Source organism: Nyctereutes procyonoides, unplaced genomic scaffold (genome assembly GCF_905146905.1).
Source record: "Nyctereutes procyonoides isolate TBG_1078 unplaced genomic scaffold, NYPRO_anot_genome, whole genome shotgun sequence".
NCBI lineage: Eukaryota > Metazoa > Chordata > Mammalia > Carnivora > Canidae > Nyctereutes > Nyctereutes procyonoides.
The window spans coordinates 12,125,733-12,146,221 of NW_026575042.1; the positions used below are offsets into that span (position 1 = coordinate 12,125,733).

A 20,489-nucleotide genomic window follows, 5' to 3' on the forward strand; every position below is an offset into this window, starting at 1 on the left:
AGATCCCCAGAGGCAGTGCCCACAGGAGGCCAGGGCCCCCACAGGATGGTTTTCCACGAGCACCGGGCGTGCTGCCACGGGAGCCCCAGGGCAGCAGGGGCCACTCCCACTCGTGTGCTCAGCGCTTGGCAGGCAAAGGGCGGTTTGAAGGAGCCAGCAGCCATCAGAGATGCTGACGTGGGCGCCAGGAAGACAAAAGCTCCCATGGAAGGCAGCTAGTGCCCTCCAAGGAGGCAGCAGACGGCTTTCCATGGGGACCTCCGATGAATTAATTCATTGCACAGGTAATATACGGAGCCGCGGCTCCGGGCCACATGGTGAACGAAGCCCCTCTGTTTTTGGCACTTTGGCCCAAGATACGTGAGGAGGGGTCTGAGCAGGAGGGCGGGGTGGCTTCATGAGCCAGAGAGGAGGTGCAGGTGCTGCGCTCTGCGAGGCCACGCTGACAAGTGGAGGCTGGAGATGGGAGTGGGGGAGCTGGTCCTGTTCCAGGACTAGGGCTTCCTCTTCTTGCACGCACGCCCTCTGAGGGCAGGGGTCCAAACAGCAGGTCTCAGAATTGGGGAGCCCGCACCTTCCCACACAGCCCACCTTCTTGAACGGAAAGGAACAGGCTCACCCAGATCACCCCGAAAACGAGGCTTGCTGATGAGCCCAAGGACTGGGCTGCTCCCCTAGACTCTTGGTGTTCTGCTCTGCGTTTCTGCTCTCCAGCCGTCCTGCTACCCATCTGTTTGCATGATGCCTCTCTGCGCAGCCTCTCCCTTCAGTACCCAACCCCCCATTCTAATAATGTCCCCAACTTCATACTCCAGCGCTGCTTAGGCACGAGTCACGCTGAGCTGGGAGGAGGAGACCACTGGGTGGTGGTGGCATCTCTGTAGCACTTATTCTCTATTGGTTTTGCTCTTTGGGACCAAACAGCTCATTAACAACCCATGTCCTGGAGGGTGGGTCCTATATTTATACCCCAGTTGTAACGGAGGCTGGGAAGGCAAGCATGTCTTCTACTTCAGGCAGGTAGCACTCACCAATGGGGAAAGGCTGTCCAGAGGCCCTGGGTGGCCACAAAAGGTCCCTCTCCCATCCCGAGTCCTGGTTCTGGGACCCAAGCATCCTGAGAGAGACTGGCACATGCATTCCTCTGGAGTTTGTACTGCATCCCCTAGGAAGCTCCCGGCCTGGCAAGGTGAAGTCTGGGGGCTTGTTCCCTAACGGATTCTTCCCTGGACAACGCCACCCTTTCATAACATCAGCTGCTCCTGGGCGCTGGGCAAGACTAGTGCATGCTGTGAGTACAGCCTGGTGCCACACAGCACTGTTTTGTGTGGAATCCCTGGGGAAATATCTATTTTTTACAATTAAATTTTTTCTTAGACATAGTTGAAAGAGCCAGATATTTCTGGGAAGCCTTTTTTTAAAAAACAAAACAAAACAAAACAAAAGTTGCAGCTGCCTGTACTTCTTCTTTTCCCCACTCCCAATAGGCAACCAGTTCCAATTTGATTGGTATTTTTGGTGGTTTACTTTTCAATCACACCTCCACTCCTACTTCCTGATTGATTCAGTGTTAGGTATCATTCATTGCTTTCTTTCTTCAACACTCCACACGCGCGCGCACACACACACACACACACACACACACACACACACACAGCTTCTCTTCCCCTTTCTTCAAGGATAGTTATGTTATTACTTGGGGTTAGATTAACATTCAGTGTATATATTATTATGACTATGTAAACACTGATCTCAACGAAGCCATGTCATAGAATATGATTCCATTTCCTTTCCTGTACAATGTCTTACTTTTGTCTCTTTTTAAAATGTGGTTACATCGGCGTCTGGGTATTTATCACTTCTGTGTCCCTTATCTCTGCCATAACTGTAACTCTCCTTCTTGTATGTGTGCACACAGCAGGTGTCCTATCAGCTCCCTCTTGGCAGTGTCCCTCCAGAACCCTCACTCGGCTCTGGACTGGTTGGTTCCCCCCCACAGCCATGGTGGGATCACCCATTCTTCTGAGGATCCCCGTTGCCAATTCCTAGGCGGATCTCCCATTTCCCCCAAACCTCTCTCTTCTTCTATCTGGGTAAGCTCCTGCAACTTGGTGAAGCCCATCCTCCAGGGGCTTCCTGAGGTGGGGCTTATGGGCACACGGGAAGCCATGGCCAGACCCGATGTGATTGGTCCCCCCCTAGTAATGCAGGAGGCAGCAGAGCTAGAGACCATCAGAACCTGGCTTCGTTGTCACCCTAGCTCGGGAGCAGTGCAGCAGGATGGCCCTGGTGTGCCCAAAAGTGAAGCCATCTCCCGTAAGGACACTTACCGCTTAGCAGCATCCCCAGACCTACGTTCCCTATCACACACTCTGCTGAGACTGTGTCCCTTATAGTTTACTGCAGAAAACTAACTAGAAGATTCATGTCTTAGTGAGCTACTTTTTTCCCTAACCCTACAATGTAGCTTCTCTTCGGGACCACTTCAGGGCACGAAATCCTGAAGATCTTGACTATTTTTATTCTACCCTCACATGGGATGAGTTTGCCTGGGTTCAGAACTCTAAGTTGGAAATCATTTTCCCTCAGGATTTTTTTTCTTTATTTTTTTTTAAGATTTTATTCACTCATTCATGAGACACAAACACACACACACAGAGAGAGAGAGAGAGAGAGGCAGAGACATAGGCAGAGGGAGAAGCAGGCTCCATGCAGGGAGCCCGATGTGGGACTCGATCCAGGATCCCTAGGATCACGCCCTGGGCTGAAGGCGGTGCTAAACCGCTGAACCACCTGGGCTGCCTGAGACTTTTTTTTAAATGCGATTTTCCTTAAATGTTGGGTGATCTTTGATCATTTTCTTCATTGGAGTTTTTATTGCGATAATTACAGATTTATATGCAGCTGGTTGAGCATCTGCCTTCAGCTCAGGGCGTGATCCCAAGGTCCTGGGATCAAGTCCACATCAGGCTCCCCAAGGGGAATCTGCTTCTGTCTCTGCCTTTCTCTCTGTGACTCTCATGAATAAATAAATAAAATCTTTTTTAAAAAAAGAAGACAGAAAACTTCCTGTACATTGTACCTAGTTTCCCCCAGTGGTAACATTTTGCAAAACTAGTACAATACCACAACCAGGACATTGACACTCCACTGATCTTATCCAGATTTCCCCAATCTTACTTGTCCTCACTTGTGTGTGTATTCACTTCTATAGAATTTTATCACATGTGTACGTTCACATATCTACCACAACAAAGGAGACAGAACATTCCATCACTATACACAACCCCCTCCTGTGACCGCCTACTCTGTCCCTCAGCACTGGCAACCAACGATCTGTTCTCCGTTTGAAAATTTTTGTCATTTCAAAATGTTATATTAATGTATATGGTATGCAATCTTTTGGGATTGACTTTTTTTCATTCAGCCTAATTGCCTGGAGACTGACGCAACTGACCCAAAAGTGTTGCTGAGTACTAGTCCATAGTTCGCGCGTACTATGTTTATCCAGTGAAGGAGAACAGGGCTGTTTCTCATTTTTTGCCATTACTAATATGGTTGCTATGAATATTCCTGTATAGATTTTGGATAAACCTAAGTTTTACTTTCTCGGGGATAAATGCCCAAGAGGACAATTGCTGGGTTATGTAAATAGTGGCATGTTTAGTTTTATAAGAGACTGCCAAAGTGTTTTCTATGAGGCTGTACCACTTTGCAGCCCCACTGGCCATGTATGAGGGATATAGTTTCTCTTCTTCTTTACCAGCATTTGGGTGTTGTCACGATTTTTTATTTTAGCTGCTCTGACAGATGTGCGGTGATATTGTGGTTTTAATTTGGATTTCCCTGATGAGTAATGATATCAGACATCTTTTCAGGAGATGATTTGCCATCTGTACATCATCTTTGATGAAATATCAGTTCAAATCTTTTACCTGTTTTCCCGTTGGATTGCTGTTTTTTTTTATTTATTTATTGTTGAGTGTTGAGATTTCCTTGTGTGTCTAGATATTGCAAATATTTTCTCTCAGTCTGCAGTGTGTCTTTCCATCCTCTTCACATGGGCTTTTGCAGATCGTAAGTTATGTATTTTGATGAGATCTAATTTATCAAATTCTCCTTTTATAGATCATGCTTTTGGTGTTGGGTCTAAAGAACTCTTTCCCTAGCCAAATGCCAAAGCTACTCTCCTGTTGTTGTTTTTTCTCTAAGACTTTTATAGGTTTTTTTTCACATTTTTATTTTTAATTTATTTTTTATTTTTTAAAGATTTTATTTATTTATTCATGAGAGACACACAGAGAGAGGCAGAGACATACGCAGAGGGAGTAGCAGGCTCCCTGTGAGGAGCCTGATGTGGAACTCAATCCCAGGACCCCAGGATCATGACCTGAGCCAAAGACAGACGCTCATCCACTGAAACACCCAGATGCCCCTTTTTTCACATTTTTTAAAAAAAGATGCTTGCTTACTTTATTCTTTAAGAGCCAACTCCAGTAATGGGACTGACAAGACTCTGTGTATGTTTGTGTTTTAAATTGTGGTAAAATACACATAACATAAAAGTCACCATCTTAACCATTTTTAAGTGTACAGTCAGTGGCATTAAGTACATTCACATTGCTGTATAACCATCACCACCATCCATCCGTGGGACTCTTTACATCCCATAAAACTAAAAGTCTGTACCCATTAAATACTAACCCCTATGCCTCCATGGCCATCCCCAAGCCCTGACAACCACCATTCTACTTTCCGCCTCCATGAATTTGACTATCCTAGGTATCTTATATAAGTGGAATCATACAATATTTGTCTTTTTGTGACTGACTTATTTCACTAAGCATAATATCCTCAAGGTTCACCCATGTTGTAGCATGTGTCAGAATTTCCATCCTTTTTAAGGCTGAATAATGTTCCATTTGTATATCAACCACGTTTCATTTATCCATTCATCTGTTGGTGGACTCTTGGGTAGCTTTCATCTTTTGGCTATTGTGAGTCATGCTGCAATGAACATGAGTATACATGTTTTTAATACCTTTGGGTGTATAACCAGAAATGGATTCCTAGATCATATGGTATATTATATTTTTAATTTTTTGATGAACGACCATACTATTTTTCATAGTGTCTGTACCATTTTACATTCCTACCAACAGCACACGGAGTTACAATTTTTGCACATCTTCACCAACTCCTGTTTGTTTGCTCCTAAATAGTAGCCATCCTAATGGATGAGGTGGTATCTTGTGGTTTGGGTTTACATTTCCCTAGTGATTAGTGATGTTATACATCTGTTCACGTGCTTATTGGGCATTTGTACCTCTTTTTGGGAAAATGTTGAGTCAAGACCTTTGCCCATTTTTTAAAAAAGATTTTGTTTTTAAGTAATCTCTACATCCAACATGTGGCTTGAACTCACAACCCTGAGATCAAGAGTTGCACATTTTACTGACTGAGCCAGCTAGGTGTCCTTATTTGATCATTTTAAAATCAGTTTTTTTTAAAGATTTATTTATTCAGAGAGACAGAGGCAGAGACACAGGCTGAGGGAGAAGCAGGCTCCATGCAGGAAGCCCAACGTGGGACTCAATCTGGGGTCTCCAGGATCACACCCCCAGCTGCAGGTGGCACTAAACTACTGTGCCACCAGGGCTGCCCCTATTTTTATTGTTGAGTCTTAGGAGTTCTTTATATTTTTTGGATATTAATCCTTTATTTGACTTGCAAATATCTTCTACTATCCCATGGGTAGCCTTTTTTGTCAATTGTGTTCTTCCATGTACAGAAGTTTTACATTTTGATGTAGGCTAATCTGTTTTTAATTTCGTTGCCTATGCTTTTAGTGTCATATCCAAGAAATTGTCAGATCTTTTTTTTTAAATTTTTTTTATCTATTTATGATAGAGAGAGAGAGAGAGAGAGAGAGAGAGGCAGAGACACAGGCAGAGGGAGAAGCAGGCTCCATGCACCGGGAGCCCGACGTGGGATTCGATCCCGGGTCTCCAGGATCGCGCCCTGGGCCAAAGGCAGGCGCCAAACCGCTGCGCCACCCAGGGATCCCGAAATTGTCAGATCTGATGTCATGAAGTTTCACCCATGTTTTCTTCCAAAAGCTTTCTAATTTTTGCACTTACATTTTGAATTTATTTTTGTATATGGTGTAAGACAAGGGTCCAACCTCATTCTTTTGGAATGAGTATCCAGTTCTCTGAACACCATTTATTGAAAAGACTGCCTTTTCCCCATTGAATGCTTTTGGTACCTGAGCCACCAATCATTTGACCATATATGAGACTTTATTTCTGGGCCCTCTGTTCTGTTCCACTGGTCTATATATCTGTCTTTATGCCAGGACCACACAGTTTGATTACTGTAGGTTTGTAGTAGGGTTTGAAATAAAAATGTATGAGACCTCCAACTTTGTTCATCTTTTTTCAAGATTATTTTCAATGTTTTACATTTTAAATCCATGATCCTTTTTTTTAATTAAAGATTTTATTTACTCATGAGAGACACACAGAAAGGCAGAGACATAGGCAGAGAGAGAAGCAGACTCCCTGCAGGGAGCCCGATGCGGAACTCAATTCCAGGACCCCAGGATCACATCCTGAGCCAAAGGCAGACGCTCAGCCACTGAGTCACGCAGGCACCCCTGGTCTATGATCCACTTTGAATTAATTTTTATATAAGGTGTGAGATTTAGGTTCAAAGTATTGCTGATTTTTTGCCTCTGGATGTCTAATGGCTCTGTAACCATTTGTTGAAAAATTTCTTTCCTCTATTGACTTGCTTTTGACCTCTGTCAAAAATTATTTGAGCAAATTTGGATCTATTTCTGGGTCCTCTATATCCTCCATTGATCTATGTGTCTGGCGCTCTGCCAATGCCACACAATCCTGATTACTAGTGCTACATAGGAAGCCTTAATATCAGGTAGAGTGATTCCTCCCACTTTATTCTTCCTTGCTAAGATTGTTTTAACTATTCTAGATTGTGCTTTTCCATGTAAACTTTAGAAAAAGTTTGTCTATGTCTATTAGAAATGTTTCTAGAACTTTGATAGGCATTGAACTAAACCTATAGTTCAATTTGAGGAGAACTGACATCTTTGCTGTGTTGAGCCTTCCAATCCATGAATATAGTATGTTTCTCCATTTATTTAGGTCTTCTATGATTTCTTTTATCAGCATTTTATAATTTTTAGCATAGCTCCTGTATGTGTTTTGTTAAGTATATTCATTAATATTTCAATGTCTTTGGAGTGATTATAAATGGTGTTAAGTTTTAAATTTTGGTTTCTACATGTTCATTGTCAGTAGACAGAAATGCGTTTAATCTTTGTGTGTTGATCTTATACCCTCCAACATTACTGAGCCCACTTATTAGTTCCTAAAGTTTTTTTGTTTTTGGTTTTTAAGATTTCCTGGAATTATCTATCTTTCATTCCTGATAGTTTCACTGAATATAGAATTCATCATTGACAGTTCTTTCAGTTCTTGAAAAATGTTGTGCCACTTCTTTCGGCCTCCATGGTGTCCCATGAGAAATCCACCATCATTTGAATTAGTGTTCCCATATAGGTAATGTGTTTTTTTCTTTCTGGCTGCTTCTAAGATTTTTTTCTTTGTCTTTAGTGTTTGGAAGTTTAATTATGATGTATTTTGGCATGGATTTCTTTGGGTTTATCCCTGTTTGGGTTTTGCTCAGCTTTTTGAATTTACAGGTGTGTGTCTTTCACCAAATTTTGCAAGTTTTCAGCCATTATTCCTTCCATTACTCTTCCAGTCTTTCTCTCTTTCTCCTCTCCTTCTGGGACTCTCACAATACAAATGGTGGATCTTTGGTTATTGTCTCACAGGCCCAAGATGCCATCCATTTTTTTTTTCACTCTACTCTCTCCCTCTGTTCTTCAGATTGGGTAAATCCTATTCACCTGTCCTCAAGTGCACTGATTTTATCCTCTGTCATCTCTCCCCTCTATTGAGATTATCTAGCAGATCTTTATTTCTGTTATTGTGTTTTTCAGTTCCATGATTTCCATTTGGCTCTTCTATATAATTATACTTCTTTACTGAGATTTTTCTCTTTTTCAAATTTATTTCAAGAGCATTGTACTGATAGTTGAAACATTTTTTTAAATTTTTATTTATTTATGATAGTCACAGAGAGAGAGAGAGAGAGAGAGAGAGAGAGAGAGAGAGGCAGAGACATAGGCAGAGGGAGAAGCAGGCTCCATGCACCGGGAGCCCGACGTGGGATTCGATCCCGGGTCTCCAGGATCGCGCCCTGGGCCAAAGGCAGGCGCCAAACCGCTGCACCACCCAGGGATCCCAGTTGAAACATTTTTATGATAACTGCTTTAAAATCCATGCCAGATAATTTCAACATTTGATTAATGTCAGTGTTAGCATTGGCTAATTCTTTCTACATTCAAATGATGATTTTCCTGGTTATTATTATGAAAGGTCACTTTTTTTTAACCGTACTCTGGACATTTTGGCTTTATGTTAGAAGACTTTGGGTTCTATTTGGTTCTTTTTTTTATAAACAGGCAGTTGCCCTGTTTAAGTTTGGCATGCAGGTGCTGGCCTACTTTTGTGGGCTGAGGTTCCAACGACAATTTAATTTCCAGAGATTTTGCAGTGCTATTTTCACCTGCTTGGCCTGTCTGGTACTGCTGGGGTGCCCACCTGTTCCTCCTGCTGCTGCTAGAGAAAGCAGGAGTTTCCCCAGGCCGGGTTGCCCAGCGTCCCTTGGCAGGGGAGGTGGGTCTCAGGCCAGGAAGGAGAGCGCTTCCTCTGACTGCTTGTTGTTCATGGGCTTCTGACAAACTCCCCTTATTGGTGATGCTACATTTGTCTGATATTGTCAGGGGATTCCTGTTCCATTTGCAAGAGGAATAAACCTACCCAGGTCATCTTTGATTGGCTGAGTGTGTGTGACACCTGCTACTGAGTTGTTCTTTTATTCTTAGGGTCTCAAACCAATTAGTCATCCTTCTCCCACCTTTCAGAGTTATCCTTTAATTGCCTCTTGCATATTTCTATGGCTTATAATTGTACTTAATAGCAAACAACAGGGAGAAATGAGTCCCACATTGTCTAGGCCAGAAGTCATCTTTTCAATAGTTTTTTAAAAGTGCAACACCAAAAACCCCGTGGCAGTCAGCATGCATAAAAGGCCTTGTGAACTGGGGGGCTTCACTGCACCCTGATCTGTCTCTTTGAGGTCCTTTGGCTATCAATAGCTTTTTTTTTTCTTCTAGGCTGTCAGAGGTCAGGGAGGCTGAGAACAGAAGTTCTGGCTTCTACCTTGGGGAAGGACCACAGATGTGGGACTGTCCTAAGCATAGAAAGACTACTTAGGAGATGGGAGGAGACCACCAAGTGTGACAAATGTCTGTCACAAATGGACACCTACCATGGCTACTCCAGCAAATACTCCGCAGTGAAGTCACCAGCCCACAGGCCTACCTCTGGGTGAGCAGTGAGGCTCACTGCTCATGAAGTGAGGGCTACAGACCTTGTAGAATTTCTTGGCACATCTGCAAGGTGTTCTCTGACCTTGGCAAAATGAGTGTAAATTTTCTCAAGAATTTCACTTGGAATTTCTCTTAAATAACTCTTGTGATGTGCTAAGATTCCTAATGAAGGCAGAACATGAGTAGACAGACTGAAGTTCAAAATAGTTATCTGAGTAAAAGAAGTCAGGACAAAAAGACGGACAGACAGACAGGCAGAGCACAGTCTATGATTCTGCTTATATAAAACTTTAGAAAATGTGAATGGATGATGGTAACAGAAAGCAGACCAGTGACTGTCTAGCTGGGGATTTGGTGAGGAGAAATGAGAGAGGAATTAAAGGGCACGAGGACACATGGCTGATGGATATGTTCTCTAACCTGATGGTGGTGCTGGTTTCAGGGACATATATCATCAAAACTCATTAAATTGTGGGGTGCCTGGGTGGTTCAGTTGGTTAGGCATCTGCCTTCGGCTTGGGTCACGATCCCGGGGTCCTGTGATCAAGCCCCATATCATCGGGCTGTCCGCTTAGGGTGAGCCTGCTTCTCCCTCTCCCTCTGCACCCCGCTCCCATCATGCTATCTCTATCTTGTGCTCATGTGCTCTCTCTCTCTCTCTCTCTCTCTCTCTCAAATAAATAAATAAAATCTTTGAAAAAACTTAACCAAATTGTACACTTTAAATATGTGCAATTCATTGTATGTCACTTAAGCCTCAACAAAGCTGTTTAAAGAAAAACAAAAACATGGTAAGACTGATCTCTATTTGCTGGCCATCTAAATGTCAGTTTCTGTAAAAGGGGGTAAATAATACCTACCTCTTCATTTTGGATAATATTAAATGAGTAAAAATTAGGGGCACCTGGGTGACTCAGTTGGTTAAGCATCTGCCTTCAGCTCAGGTCATGATCCCGGGATCCTGGGATTGGGCCCCCATTGCTAAGCAGGGAGCCTGCTTCTCCCTCTTCCTCTGCCCCTCCCCCTGCCTGTGCTCACTTTCTCTCTCTCTCTCTCCTTCCCTCAATTTCTCTCTCTCTAATAAATAACATCTTAAAAAAATAAATGAGTAAAAAAATTAAAGGATGAAGTGAGATGACATTCTCCCTTGAAATGACGGAAAGCCACAGTCAGGCTTTGTCCCTCTCTGTCCTGTACTCATGTCCAATCCCTGGTCGTCTCCCTGGGTAATTACCAGAGTGGAGGGCAGGTGTCAGAGGTGAAACAGGATTGGCCATGAGTTGATGACTAGATAGTTGCTGAAGTGGGGAGGTGGGTACATGGGAAATTGGCATATTATCCTCTCTACCTGTGGATATGTTTGCATTTCCCATAATTATAACTAAGAAATAAACAGTGGCTCCCCATTTCCCTGAAAGGAAAAACTGGCCCACATGGCCCTACATGGTTCCCCACCCTTACCCCTTTTCCCTCATCTTCTCCTATTCACCTCATCATTCATTGTTCCAGCCCCACCAGCTTCTGGCTTCCTCCCAGCTGTTCCTAGAACATGCCAGGTGCACTCCTACCTCAGGATCTTTGCTCAAGCTGTCCCCCACCCCCCACCCCAGAATCCTCCTATCCTGTGGCTTGAACATGCTGAAATGGAGTCCTCTCAGTGAGTCCATCCTGACTAGTCCACTAAAATTATTACCACCACTACCCCTCCCATGCCCCCTTCTCTGCTACTCATTACTTAGCAGTTATTATCATCTGACATCCTGTATAATTACTTGTTCCTGACCATGCCACCCACTGCTTTGGCTGAACATAAGCTTCATAAAGACAGGAATTCCTGCCTGATGTGTTCAACTCTCAACACTGAGAAGAGTGCCCAGTGGGTTCTTGATGAATGAATGAGCCACATATTAATGTGCTACTGGAATGGCTGGTAGGGAGTGAGCACTATGGGATTCATCATAATCTAAAAATACGTCATTGAGTCATTTGATAAACATAAGTTAATTGTTCACTATGTACTTTCTGTCCTGGTCTTTGGAAAATGAAGCTACCACTAATTTTTTATTGTTAATTGGTGGGAAGCAGTATGGTAGAGAGAGATTCCCACAGTCTTTGGAGGTGAGCAGATCTGCTTTGAATCCTGGCTCTGCCACTTGCCAGCTATGAGATTGGCCAAATTGCTCAGCCTCTCAGTGCCTGAGCTACTCTCTGATGGTGCTTGTTGGAAATGCCCTACAGTTGGGGGCTGGGCTGGAACCCCAGGAGTGAGACTTGGTCCTTTCCACAAGACGGACAGGACTACCTCCAGGACCTGCCCGGCTGCTGTGCCTCTGTCTAAGACCTGCCGGTGGGGTGAGCAAATGATGGCTGAATGCACTGCTCAGGAGGAACAGGCAGTGACATCTCTGAGATCACAAAAGGGGAGGTGACTCAGCCCTGGCCCATCCTGGCCCCTGAAGCCTGAGGTTATAAACAAGTGACTCAGAGGAATGATGGGAGAATGCCCCATAACAGTTCACACCAGTGTCCTGGGGGCTAAATTTAACCCACAGCTGCAGCTTCTGGCACTTTGGGAACAAGTTAATCTTGGTGGCTGAGGCTGGTGTGTGTGTGTGTGTGTGTGTGTGTGTGTGTAGCGGGGGGGGGCGGGGGGGCAGGGCGGGGGGCAGAGGGTGGTAAGGAATCCAGAGAACTGGGCATCAGAACTGGCTATCCTGTGCCTCTACCCTGGACACCCCTTAGACAGAAGACAAGGTGCAAGAGTCCCAAAGCCAAGGTAGGCTCAGTCAAGCTTAGTATGGATCAGGGACAGTGAGCATAGACAGTTATCCTGGAACATTAAACTCTTAGAGTGTTATTTTTTGAACACTAGAATCCAGAATGTCACTCCCCTAGAATGTGAAAACCCTGGGAGTTTAAATACCTAGAATAGTTGAATCCCAGGAAATTACTTTTCTAGCCCGTCTGACACCTTGCAATGCTAAAACCCTGTGACAGTGTACCCCCAGAGACCCACTCAGTGCTTCTGAACCTCAGCAGCACTGTAGCTGAGATGTTTAGAATCGAACCCATCCAACTCCCATTGTGTAGAAAGGGAAACTGAGGCTCAACGGAGCCATGTGACCTGTGCAGGCCCTTCAGAAAAGCTGTGACCCTCTTTACCTTAGGCATCCTCTCGCCGTCTTGAATGGTCTAAGGACGGTCTCTGATCCTGGAGTAGAAAGGAGTAAAGCTCTTTCCATTTTAGTTAGTTTTTTTTTTTTTTAAAGATTTTATCTATTATTCATGAGAGACACAGAGAGGCGGAGACATAGGCAGAGGGAGAAGCAGGCTCCCTGCGGGGAGCCCAATTTGGGACTCAGTCCCAGGACCCTGGGGTCATGCCCTGAGCCAAAGGCAGATGCTGAGCCACCCAGGCGTCCTAGCTCTTCCCACTTTTAAATGTGAGGCAACAAGGTCCCCAGTGACTGGATGCCTTTCCAAGCTCATCGAACAGGAAACCCAGGCACAGGGTACCCAGGGGAGTCTGGGGTGAGATAGACTCCAGGGAGGAAGACAGAAAGTCCCAGAAGGCAGGAAGGGAGGGAGACCCTGGAAGGGTGACACCAGTGCTTCTCCTTATGAGGACTAAGGGGCAGAGCTTGCTCATCCCTTCCCCTCAGGGGCACCGCCTGACCACGCACTGTGATCAAAGCCTCGCCTGTCTCCATTTAGAAATGAGGCAGTGCGGGCCTCAGGGGCCCAGGTACCCCACCCCTGCCCCATGAGCCCCTGGGGCTGAGGCAAGGCCTCTCTGGGAGGGGGCCTCTGCCCAGCTGTCTGACCCCTCAGCGTCATGTGCAGGAAGCCGGGCAGCTCGCCTTACACGGCCTCGGCCACCTCTATATATAGCCCTGCGGGGACAGCTGCGGAGACTGAGTGACCCAGAAGGAAAGCAGGGGACCAGCGAGAGGAGGCCCCCAAGCCACCCACCATGACGCTGGGCTTGGAGCAGGCGGAGGAGCAGCGGCTGTACCAGCAGACGCTCCTGCAGGACGGGCTCAAGGACATGCTGGACCACGGCAAGTTCCTGGACTGCGTGGTGCGCGTCGGGGCGCGCGAGTTCCCGTGCCACCGCCTGGTGCTGGCCGCCTGCAGCCCCTACTTCCGGGCGCGCTTCCTGGCCGAGCCCGAGCGCGCGGGCGAGCTGCGGCTGGAGGAGGTGTCCCCGGACGTGGTGGCCCAGGTCCTGCACTACCTGTACACGTCGGAGATCGCGCTGGACGAGGCGAGCGTGCAGGACCTGTTCGCCGCCGCGCACCGCTTCCAGATCCCGTCCATCTTCACCATCTGCGTGTCCTTCCTCCAGAAGCGCCTCTGTCTGGCCAACTGCCTGGCAGTCTTCCGCCTCGGCCTCCTGCTCGACTGCGCGCGCCTGGCCGTGGCCGCCCGCGACTTCATCTGCGCGCGCTTCTCGCTCGTGTCGCGCGACGCCGACTTCCTCGGGCTCTCGGCCGACGAGCTCATCGCCATCATCTCCAGCGACGGCCTCAACGTGGAGAAGGAGGAGGCCGTGTTCGAGGCGGTGATGCGCTGGGCCGGCAGCGGCGACGCCAAGGCGCAGGAGGAGCGCCAGCGCGCGCTGCCCACGGTGTTCGAGAGCGTGCGCTGCCGCCTGCTGCCGCGCGCCTTCCTGGAGAGCCGCGTGGAGAAGCACCCTCTGGTGCGCGCCCAGCCCGAGCTGCTGCGCAAGGTGCAGATGGTGAAGGACGCGCACGAGGGCCGCCTCACGGTGCTGCGCAAGAAGAAGAAGGACAAGGGGAAGGAGGCGGCCGGGGCCGGGGCCGGGGCCGCTGACAAGGGCACGGACAAAGCCAAGGCAGAGGAGGACGAGGACGAGGCGGAACGTATCATCCCCGGCATCCTCAACGACACCCTGCGCTTTGGCATGTTCCTGCAGGACCTCATCTTCATGATCAGTGAGGAGGGAGCCGTGGCCTATGAACCGGCAGCCAACGAGTGCTACTGTGCCTCCCTCTCCACTCAGATCCCTAAGAACCACGTGAGCCTGGTGACCAAGGAGAACCAGGTCTTTGTGGCTGGGGGCCTCTTCTACAACGAGGACAACAAAGAGGACCCCATGAGTGCTTACTTCTTACAGGTGCCTGCCCAGCCCTAGGAGGGGCAGACAGTGCTGGGTTCCGGGAACCGGGTGGGGTGCGGTCAGCTTTGGGGCCCAGCAGAGGCTTGTGTCTACTTGTTGAGGGGTGTCATTGGGTTCTAGGATGAGATGTAGACCAGGGAGGTTGACTGACAGCCACTTGCCTGAAGGTCGAAGACAGTTATAGGCAGTGGACAATTAGCTGCATAACTCTGATGTCTCAGTTTCAGGGGAATGTGAGCCCCAGGATGGTCTGATATGTTGGAGGCCCTATCTCTGCACAGGGTTTGGGGTCAGGCACAGTGAGAAGGGGGAGCAAGGTCAGTGTAGGGGCCTGGGACAGGACCTTTGCATGAAGCCAGGACTGGAGCATAGAACAGAGTGTCCCAAACAAAGAGACCATCCCTCCTAATCTTCTCACTGTACAGATGAGAAGACTGAGGCCCAGAAAGCACCAGTAGAGTGAGGTGGCCAGTCCGAGTTGTAGTGTTGTGTGGGATTTCAGAGGGCAGAGATGGTTTCCTGGTGACTGGCCATGTAGGTTTGAGTCCTGTCATTTGGGTGGAATTTGGACACATGAAGGGGAAGTTAGGGTGCTTCTGCCTGAGGAATGGGGAACTAGAGACAGACAGAAATGAGCCCAGTGAGTGGTGTGCCCAGTGAGGCCTGACCAGGTGTGAGAAGGGCGAGGGACAGCTTGGTACCAGGGTTAAACTGGGGGCAGGGAGGCGGAGGGGCAGCTCCGCCAGTTACCAGCCAAAGCCTATCACGGGCATTGTTTATTTTCTCTGGGCCTCCCTTTGTAACTGGGGATATTTATTCTTCCTGCTTGATAAGGTTGTTTGAAGGTTACAGATGGTTATAAAGTGTTCATCAGCACATTGCTCAGCCTTCAGAAAACTTTCCAGAAAGATGAACCACAAATATGGTTGTGAGACTGTGGATGTATACAGGGTCGCAGACTTACACTGTAGATTTTAGGAGATGAGTGGCAGAGCTGTGTTTGGAGGTTTTCTGTTTGGTGGGATGGGGTGGAAAACAGGACGGGAAGGCTTCAGTTTCGGATTTGTACGTGGGGGAAGGGGCAGGGCTCTGCGTGGGGTGCCCCATCGTGGTGCTGTAATGCTGGTGCCTGGGCGCCCACCTCCAGAGGGCCTCGGTAGTTCTCAGCCTGGAAAGAGGACAGGGCACTGTCTCCAGGGATGACCTCCGGGCTTCGCTGGCCCTGCCTGGAGACCTGGCCTCCTCTGTGACCCGGGGAGGCTGCGCAGGGCTCACCTGGGGAAGGGGGGGGGCATGGGGGCCGGTGACTGACTGGACCCCCGGCCCGCAGTTTGACCACCTGGACTCCGAGTGGTTGGGGATGCCGCCGCTGCCCTCGCCGCGCTGCCTCTTTGGCCTGGGCGAGGCTCTCAACTCCATCTACGTGGTCGGCGGCCGAGAGCTCAAGGACGGCGAGCGCAGCCTAGACTCGGTCATGTGCTACGACCGGCTGTGAGCGGGGAGCGGAGGGCGGGGCTGGGGCCGGGGCGTGGTCGAGGGGGCGTGGCGGGACGTAGGGGCGTGGTCGAGGGGGGCGTGGCGGGACGTAGGGGGCGGTGCCGGGGCGAGGTCGAGGGGGCGTGGCGTGGCTTGTGGGCGGGGCTGGGCGGGCGAAGCCCGCGGGGGGCGACAAGGGCGCGGACGGCGGCGCGGTGGGGGCCAGACAGAGCCGAGCCAGGCCTCGCGGAGGCGGGCTTGGATGGGGGCGGGGCGGTTGGCAGCGGGGTGGGAGCGGGGACCCGACAGGTGCCCGTAATGCATCGGGTGCACCCCAAATACGTGTTGGGTGGGTGGGTGAAAGCAGAGACAGGGACCCAGCGCACCCCTGAACCCGGCGCTCGCCCTACTGCGTCCTCCTCCAGGTCGTTCAAATGGGGCGAATCGGACCCGCTGCCTTACGCGGTGTACGGCCACGCGGTGCTCTCCCACATGGACCTGGTCTACGTCATTGGCGGCAAAGGCAGTGACAGGTGAGGCTCGGGCCTGGAGCGAGCGCAGGCGCAGGGTGCAGGCTAGAGCGGGAACACAGCGTCCCCGGGCCGCCAGGGACTGGGTCGGGGCGACTGCACCAGACGGAGGGGCGCGGTGCTGGGGCTTCCTCCCTCTCACTCCCTGTCCCCCACCCCCCAGGAAGTGCCTGAAGAAGATGTGTGTCTACGATCCTAAGAAGTTCGAGTGGAAGGAGCTGGCACCCATGCAGACTGCCCGCTCGCTCTTCGGGGCCACCATCCATGATGGCCGCATTTTTGTAGCGGCGGGGGTCACAGATACGGGGCTGACCAGTTCAGCTGAAGTGTACAGCATCGCAGACAACAAGTATGGCTGTTAGCCGCCCCTCCCATGGCAGCCAGGGACTGCGAGGGCCCCACTGTGACTGGCGCACTGTGACTGCTTTGGACCTGTTGCCTCTCTCCATGATTGCCCTGGCAGGACCATAGTCACTGCTCCTGGGGGTCTGCTGCTGAGCTTGGACATCAGCACAGAAATAGCCTCTCTCTCCTAAGCAGCAACGAGGCTGGCTTCCCCCACAATTTGGGGCAAGGGTTAGGGGCCAGCCTGGTCTGCAGGAGAGAGCTCCAGGGGTGGGGTGGGAGGTGCCAGCTTCCTCATTCAGACTCATACCCGGGGCAGTGGCCTGGTGCTAGGGATACAGTAGTGACCAAGACAGAAGTCGCTCTTGCCCTGGGAGAAAACTGAGCTGGCAATCTATTTGGACTTAGCCAGCAAAAAGGATGGCGGGAGAAGGATGCCCCAGGCAAAGGAAAGTTGGTGCCAAGGCAGTTAGGAGAAAATGAGGCAGGCCCTTTGGAGGAAAGGTCATAGCTCAGGTCAGATAGGGTATGGTGGGTGAAGGGAGGTTCGGGGGGCGGGGAGCACTGGGGCTGGAGAGGTGGCAAGCAGGGCAGAGGGACTTAACCCTGAGGGCAGTGAAATGGCTGTGACGGGTTTTAGGCTCACATATGTGTTTTATTAGGCAACAGCGGATGTAGAGAACAGATTAGAGGTTTCCCAGGAGGCAGGGGTGCAGCTGTAAAGCAGCAGGAGGTAGTGGTGGCCTGGAGATGGGGGCACAGCAGAGATGGGGCAGAGGGATGCACCGGAGAAAGACACAGGCTAGTGCTGCTCACACTGTGATGTGTACACAAATCCCCTTAGGATCATGTTAAAATGCATTTTCTCATTCTCAGGCCTGGGGATGGGCCTGAGTGTGTATTTCTAACAACCCTTCCCTTAGGTGATGCTGGTGCTGCTGGTCCATGGGCCACACTTAGAGTAGCAAAAGTTTAGGAGATAGAAAAAAAAAAAACCCCAGAATTTAGAGATTGATTGAATGTTGGGGATAAGAGAGAGAAGTGGATGCTTCTGAGGAACCATTGGGGTTAGATGAGAAATGTGAGGGTCCAGTTAGGACATGTGGATTTGAAGGACCTGGGAGTGTCCAAGAGGAGAGCCCATTAGGGCAGAGAGAATGCTGAACTGGGGAGATCTGGGGCCAACAGTAAATGGAGGGGACAGGCTCCCTCAGGAGAAAGAGGGAGAAGCTGAGGCCTGAGCCCTGAGGGATCGTGGGGGCTGATGCATTATCCAGGAAGGAGCCTGAGGATATGAGAGGCTAGGCAGGTGGGAGATGAGAATGTCACATCAGCAGAGGTGTGTCCTGTGCCTGGATTTTATGCTCCGTGGTGACTGTGGACTGGAGAGCTGTTTTGGAGGGTAGGGATGGAAATGGGGCAGTGAAGAGGGGAAGAAGGATGGGGCAGGGGTACCAGGGAGGACAGCTCAGGGCCGCAGAGGTAGCGAACAAGGAAGAATTAGTTCAGGAGCAAAGGAGAGTCGGTGGGGAGATCCATTGTGGATTGTACCGGGCTGGATGCAATGACCAGCGAACCAGGAAGGGAGATGGGAGAGGTAGGAGAACAGGGTACACCAGAGGGCCGTGCTGGGAGGGGCAGGACACTGCAGGTCGTGCGGGGAGCATGGGTGCCTGGGATTTGGGTTTCTAAGGGGTGTAGTTGAAGCTGTGGGCACTGGGGCTACTGAGCTGAGGCCCCTGGGTGATGTACCTCTTCACACCCCCTCCTCCCCACCAGGTGGGCATCCTTTGAGGCCTTCCCGCAAGAACGCAGCTCACTCAGCCTGGTCAGCCTGGCGGGCACCCTCTATGCCATTGGTGGCTTTGCCACGCTGGAGACTGAGTCTGGAGAGTTGGTCCCCACAGAGCTCAACGACATCTGGAGGTGAGCCAGAGCCCAGGGGGGTGAGGGAAAACCCTAGCAAGGCTGATGCCCCTCAGTGGCGCCTGGCAAGCTCATCTGGGGGTGGGGTGATCCCTCTTCCAGGGGGTCCCGTGGGGAAGGGATGGCAGACATGCCTTGCTCAGCCCGGTTCTTTCTGGTTTGGCTGGCACAGTCCTGGTTTGCTCACAGGGCACCATGCCTCACTGTGGAGCGTCAAGTATGCTGCAGTCAGGAGCTGCCCCAAGCCTAGGGCACAGACCCACAGAAACAGGCCCCAGGGAGTAGAGGGTCCCCTGAAGAGGCAGCCAGGTCTTTCCTCCCCGCTCCGCCCTTGGGTGCTCATGCTGGAGTGGAGAGCTGGGGCCAGGATTGAAAAGAAGCTGGACTCCAACTTCTTAGAGCCATGGCTTTCCGCACTGACCCTTCCTGGGGGTGGAAAAGGTGTCAGTGTCTGGGGCTCCTGCCACACCTTCAGTTATTCCCACTGCTGCAGGCCTGGGGGCGGGTGGGTCTTGGGGGTCTTCTGGAGTGCTGCATACAGAACTCTCCAGAGAAGGGTCTGTGGGGATGTAGGCCTTCCTGAAGGTGTGGCATTCCCTGAGAGGTGACCCTTCCTGGAAAGGGAGGTGGCTGTTCTTTGGAGGTGGGCCTTTGAGGGGACCCCTTTCCCAAGGCATGAGAGTTCTCCAGGACCTGACCTTTCTGGAGAGGGGCCTGGGGCTGTGGGGACACTCCAGAGGTAGGCCTAGTAGACTCAGCTGCCCCTCCCCACTGTGGCACACTCTGCACTACTAGGCTGACCCGGCTCTGTGGCTCTGTCCCCACTCCCACCCCCAGATATAATGAGGACGAGAAGAAGTGGGAGGGTGTCCTGCGGGAGATTGCCTACGCAGCCGGTGCCACCTTCCTCCCTGTGCGACTCAATGTGCTGCGCCTGACCAAGATGTGACCAGCGCAGGGCGTCTGAACCGAGCAGCCCTCCCATCCTGTGGCCACACCAGCCCAGGCTTCTAGGGGCTCCAGAGAGGAGGCCGGGAGAGGCTAGAGCCCACCTGGATCCCGTTGTGCCACCAGGGCGCTGCTTCAGCAGGGGAGGGGAATCGCTGCCCAGTCCTGGCCTTTCCAGCAGGGACCGGGAGCTTTGGGGCTCTCTGGTATCTCCATGTCCCTGGTCTCCTTGTTCCATGAGCCAGAACCACAGGGATGTGTTCCCAAGCTGTGTTCTAGGCCAGTCCCAGCCAGCCTGTGTGCAGGTAAATTTACCCACAGGACTCTGTCTCCTTGCCTGTCAGATGGGAAGTGTCCCTCTCAAGCGCACCCCGCAGCCTGGATGAGTCACCTTCCTTAAGAGGAATAAAGTGCCTTCTGAGCAAGTAGCTCAGGGTCTGAAATCAGGTACTCCGAGAGTCAGTGGCCAGGTGGTTGAAGATTCCGGGTGTCAATGTCAGTTGCTGGGTTGCCCAGGTCGGTGGCCTCCACACCCCATGTGGGTATCTCCTCCACATCCTGGAAGCCTGACCCACCTCCCTGTAACCCAGAACCTCCACCTCTTCATTCATCATGGACAGAGAGCCAGGAGATT

At 50.3% G+C, this 20,489-nt stretch overlaps 1 protein-coding gene across 2 annotated transcripts; it reads left to right on the top strand.

The window, feature by feature from the left end:
* Positions 1–193: 193 nt before the first annotated feature.
* Positions 194–20,301, top strand: KLHL40 (kelch like family member 40). 2 transcript variants are annotated; one of them, XM_055320891.1, is made up of 7 exons: positions 194–284; positions 13,379–14,627; positions 15,961–16,121; positions 16,532–16,639; positions 16,800–16,985; positions 18,761–18,907; positions 19,745–20,301. In XM_055320891.1, the coding sequence occupies exons 2-7, from the start codon at positions 13,461–13,463 to the stop codon at positions 19,854–19,856; spliced, it is 1,881 nt and encodes a 626-aa protein (XP_055176866.1). In that variant the 5' UTR covers positions 194–284; positions 13,379–13,460; the 3' UTR covers positions 19,857–20,301. The 2 variants fall into 2 exon arrangements, with proteins under 2 accessions (XP_055176866.1, XP_055176865.1); XM_055320890.1 differs by lacking the exon at positions 194–284 and having other exon boundaries at positions 13,217–14,627.
* Positions 20,302–20,489: the final 188 nt, after the last annotated feature.

What these genes read in the sequence shown, in the direction of transcription:
- KLHL40 (XM_055320891.1), top strand. Translation starts at nt 13,461, where the DNA reads ATGACGCTGGGCTTGGAGCAGGCGGAGGAGCAGCGGCTGTACCAGCAG. An exon ending in GTCATGTGCTACGACCGGCT is followed by an intron (nt 16,122 to 16,531) that starts GTGAGCGGGGAG and finishes GTCCTCCTCCAG; the next exon opens with GTCGTTCAAATGGGGCGAAT. An exon ending in GGCGGCAAAGGCAGTGACAG is followed by an intron (nt 16,640 to 16,799) that starts GTGAGGCTCGGG and finishes CCCACCCCCCAG; the next exon opens with GAAGTGCCTGAAGAAGATGT.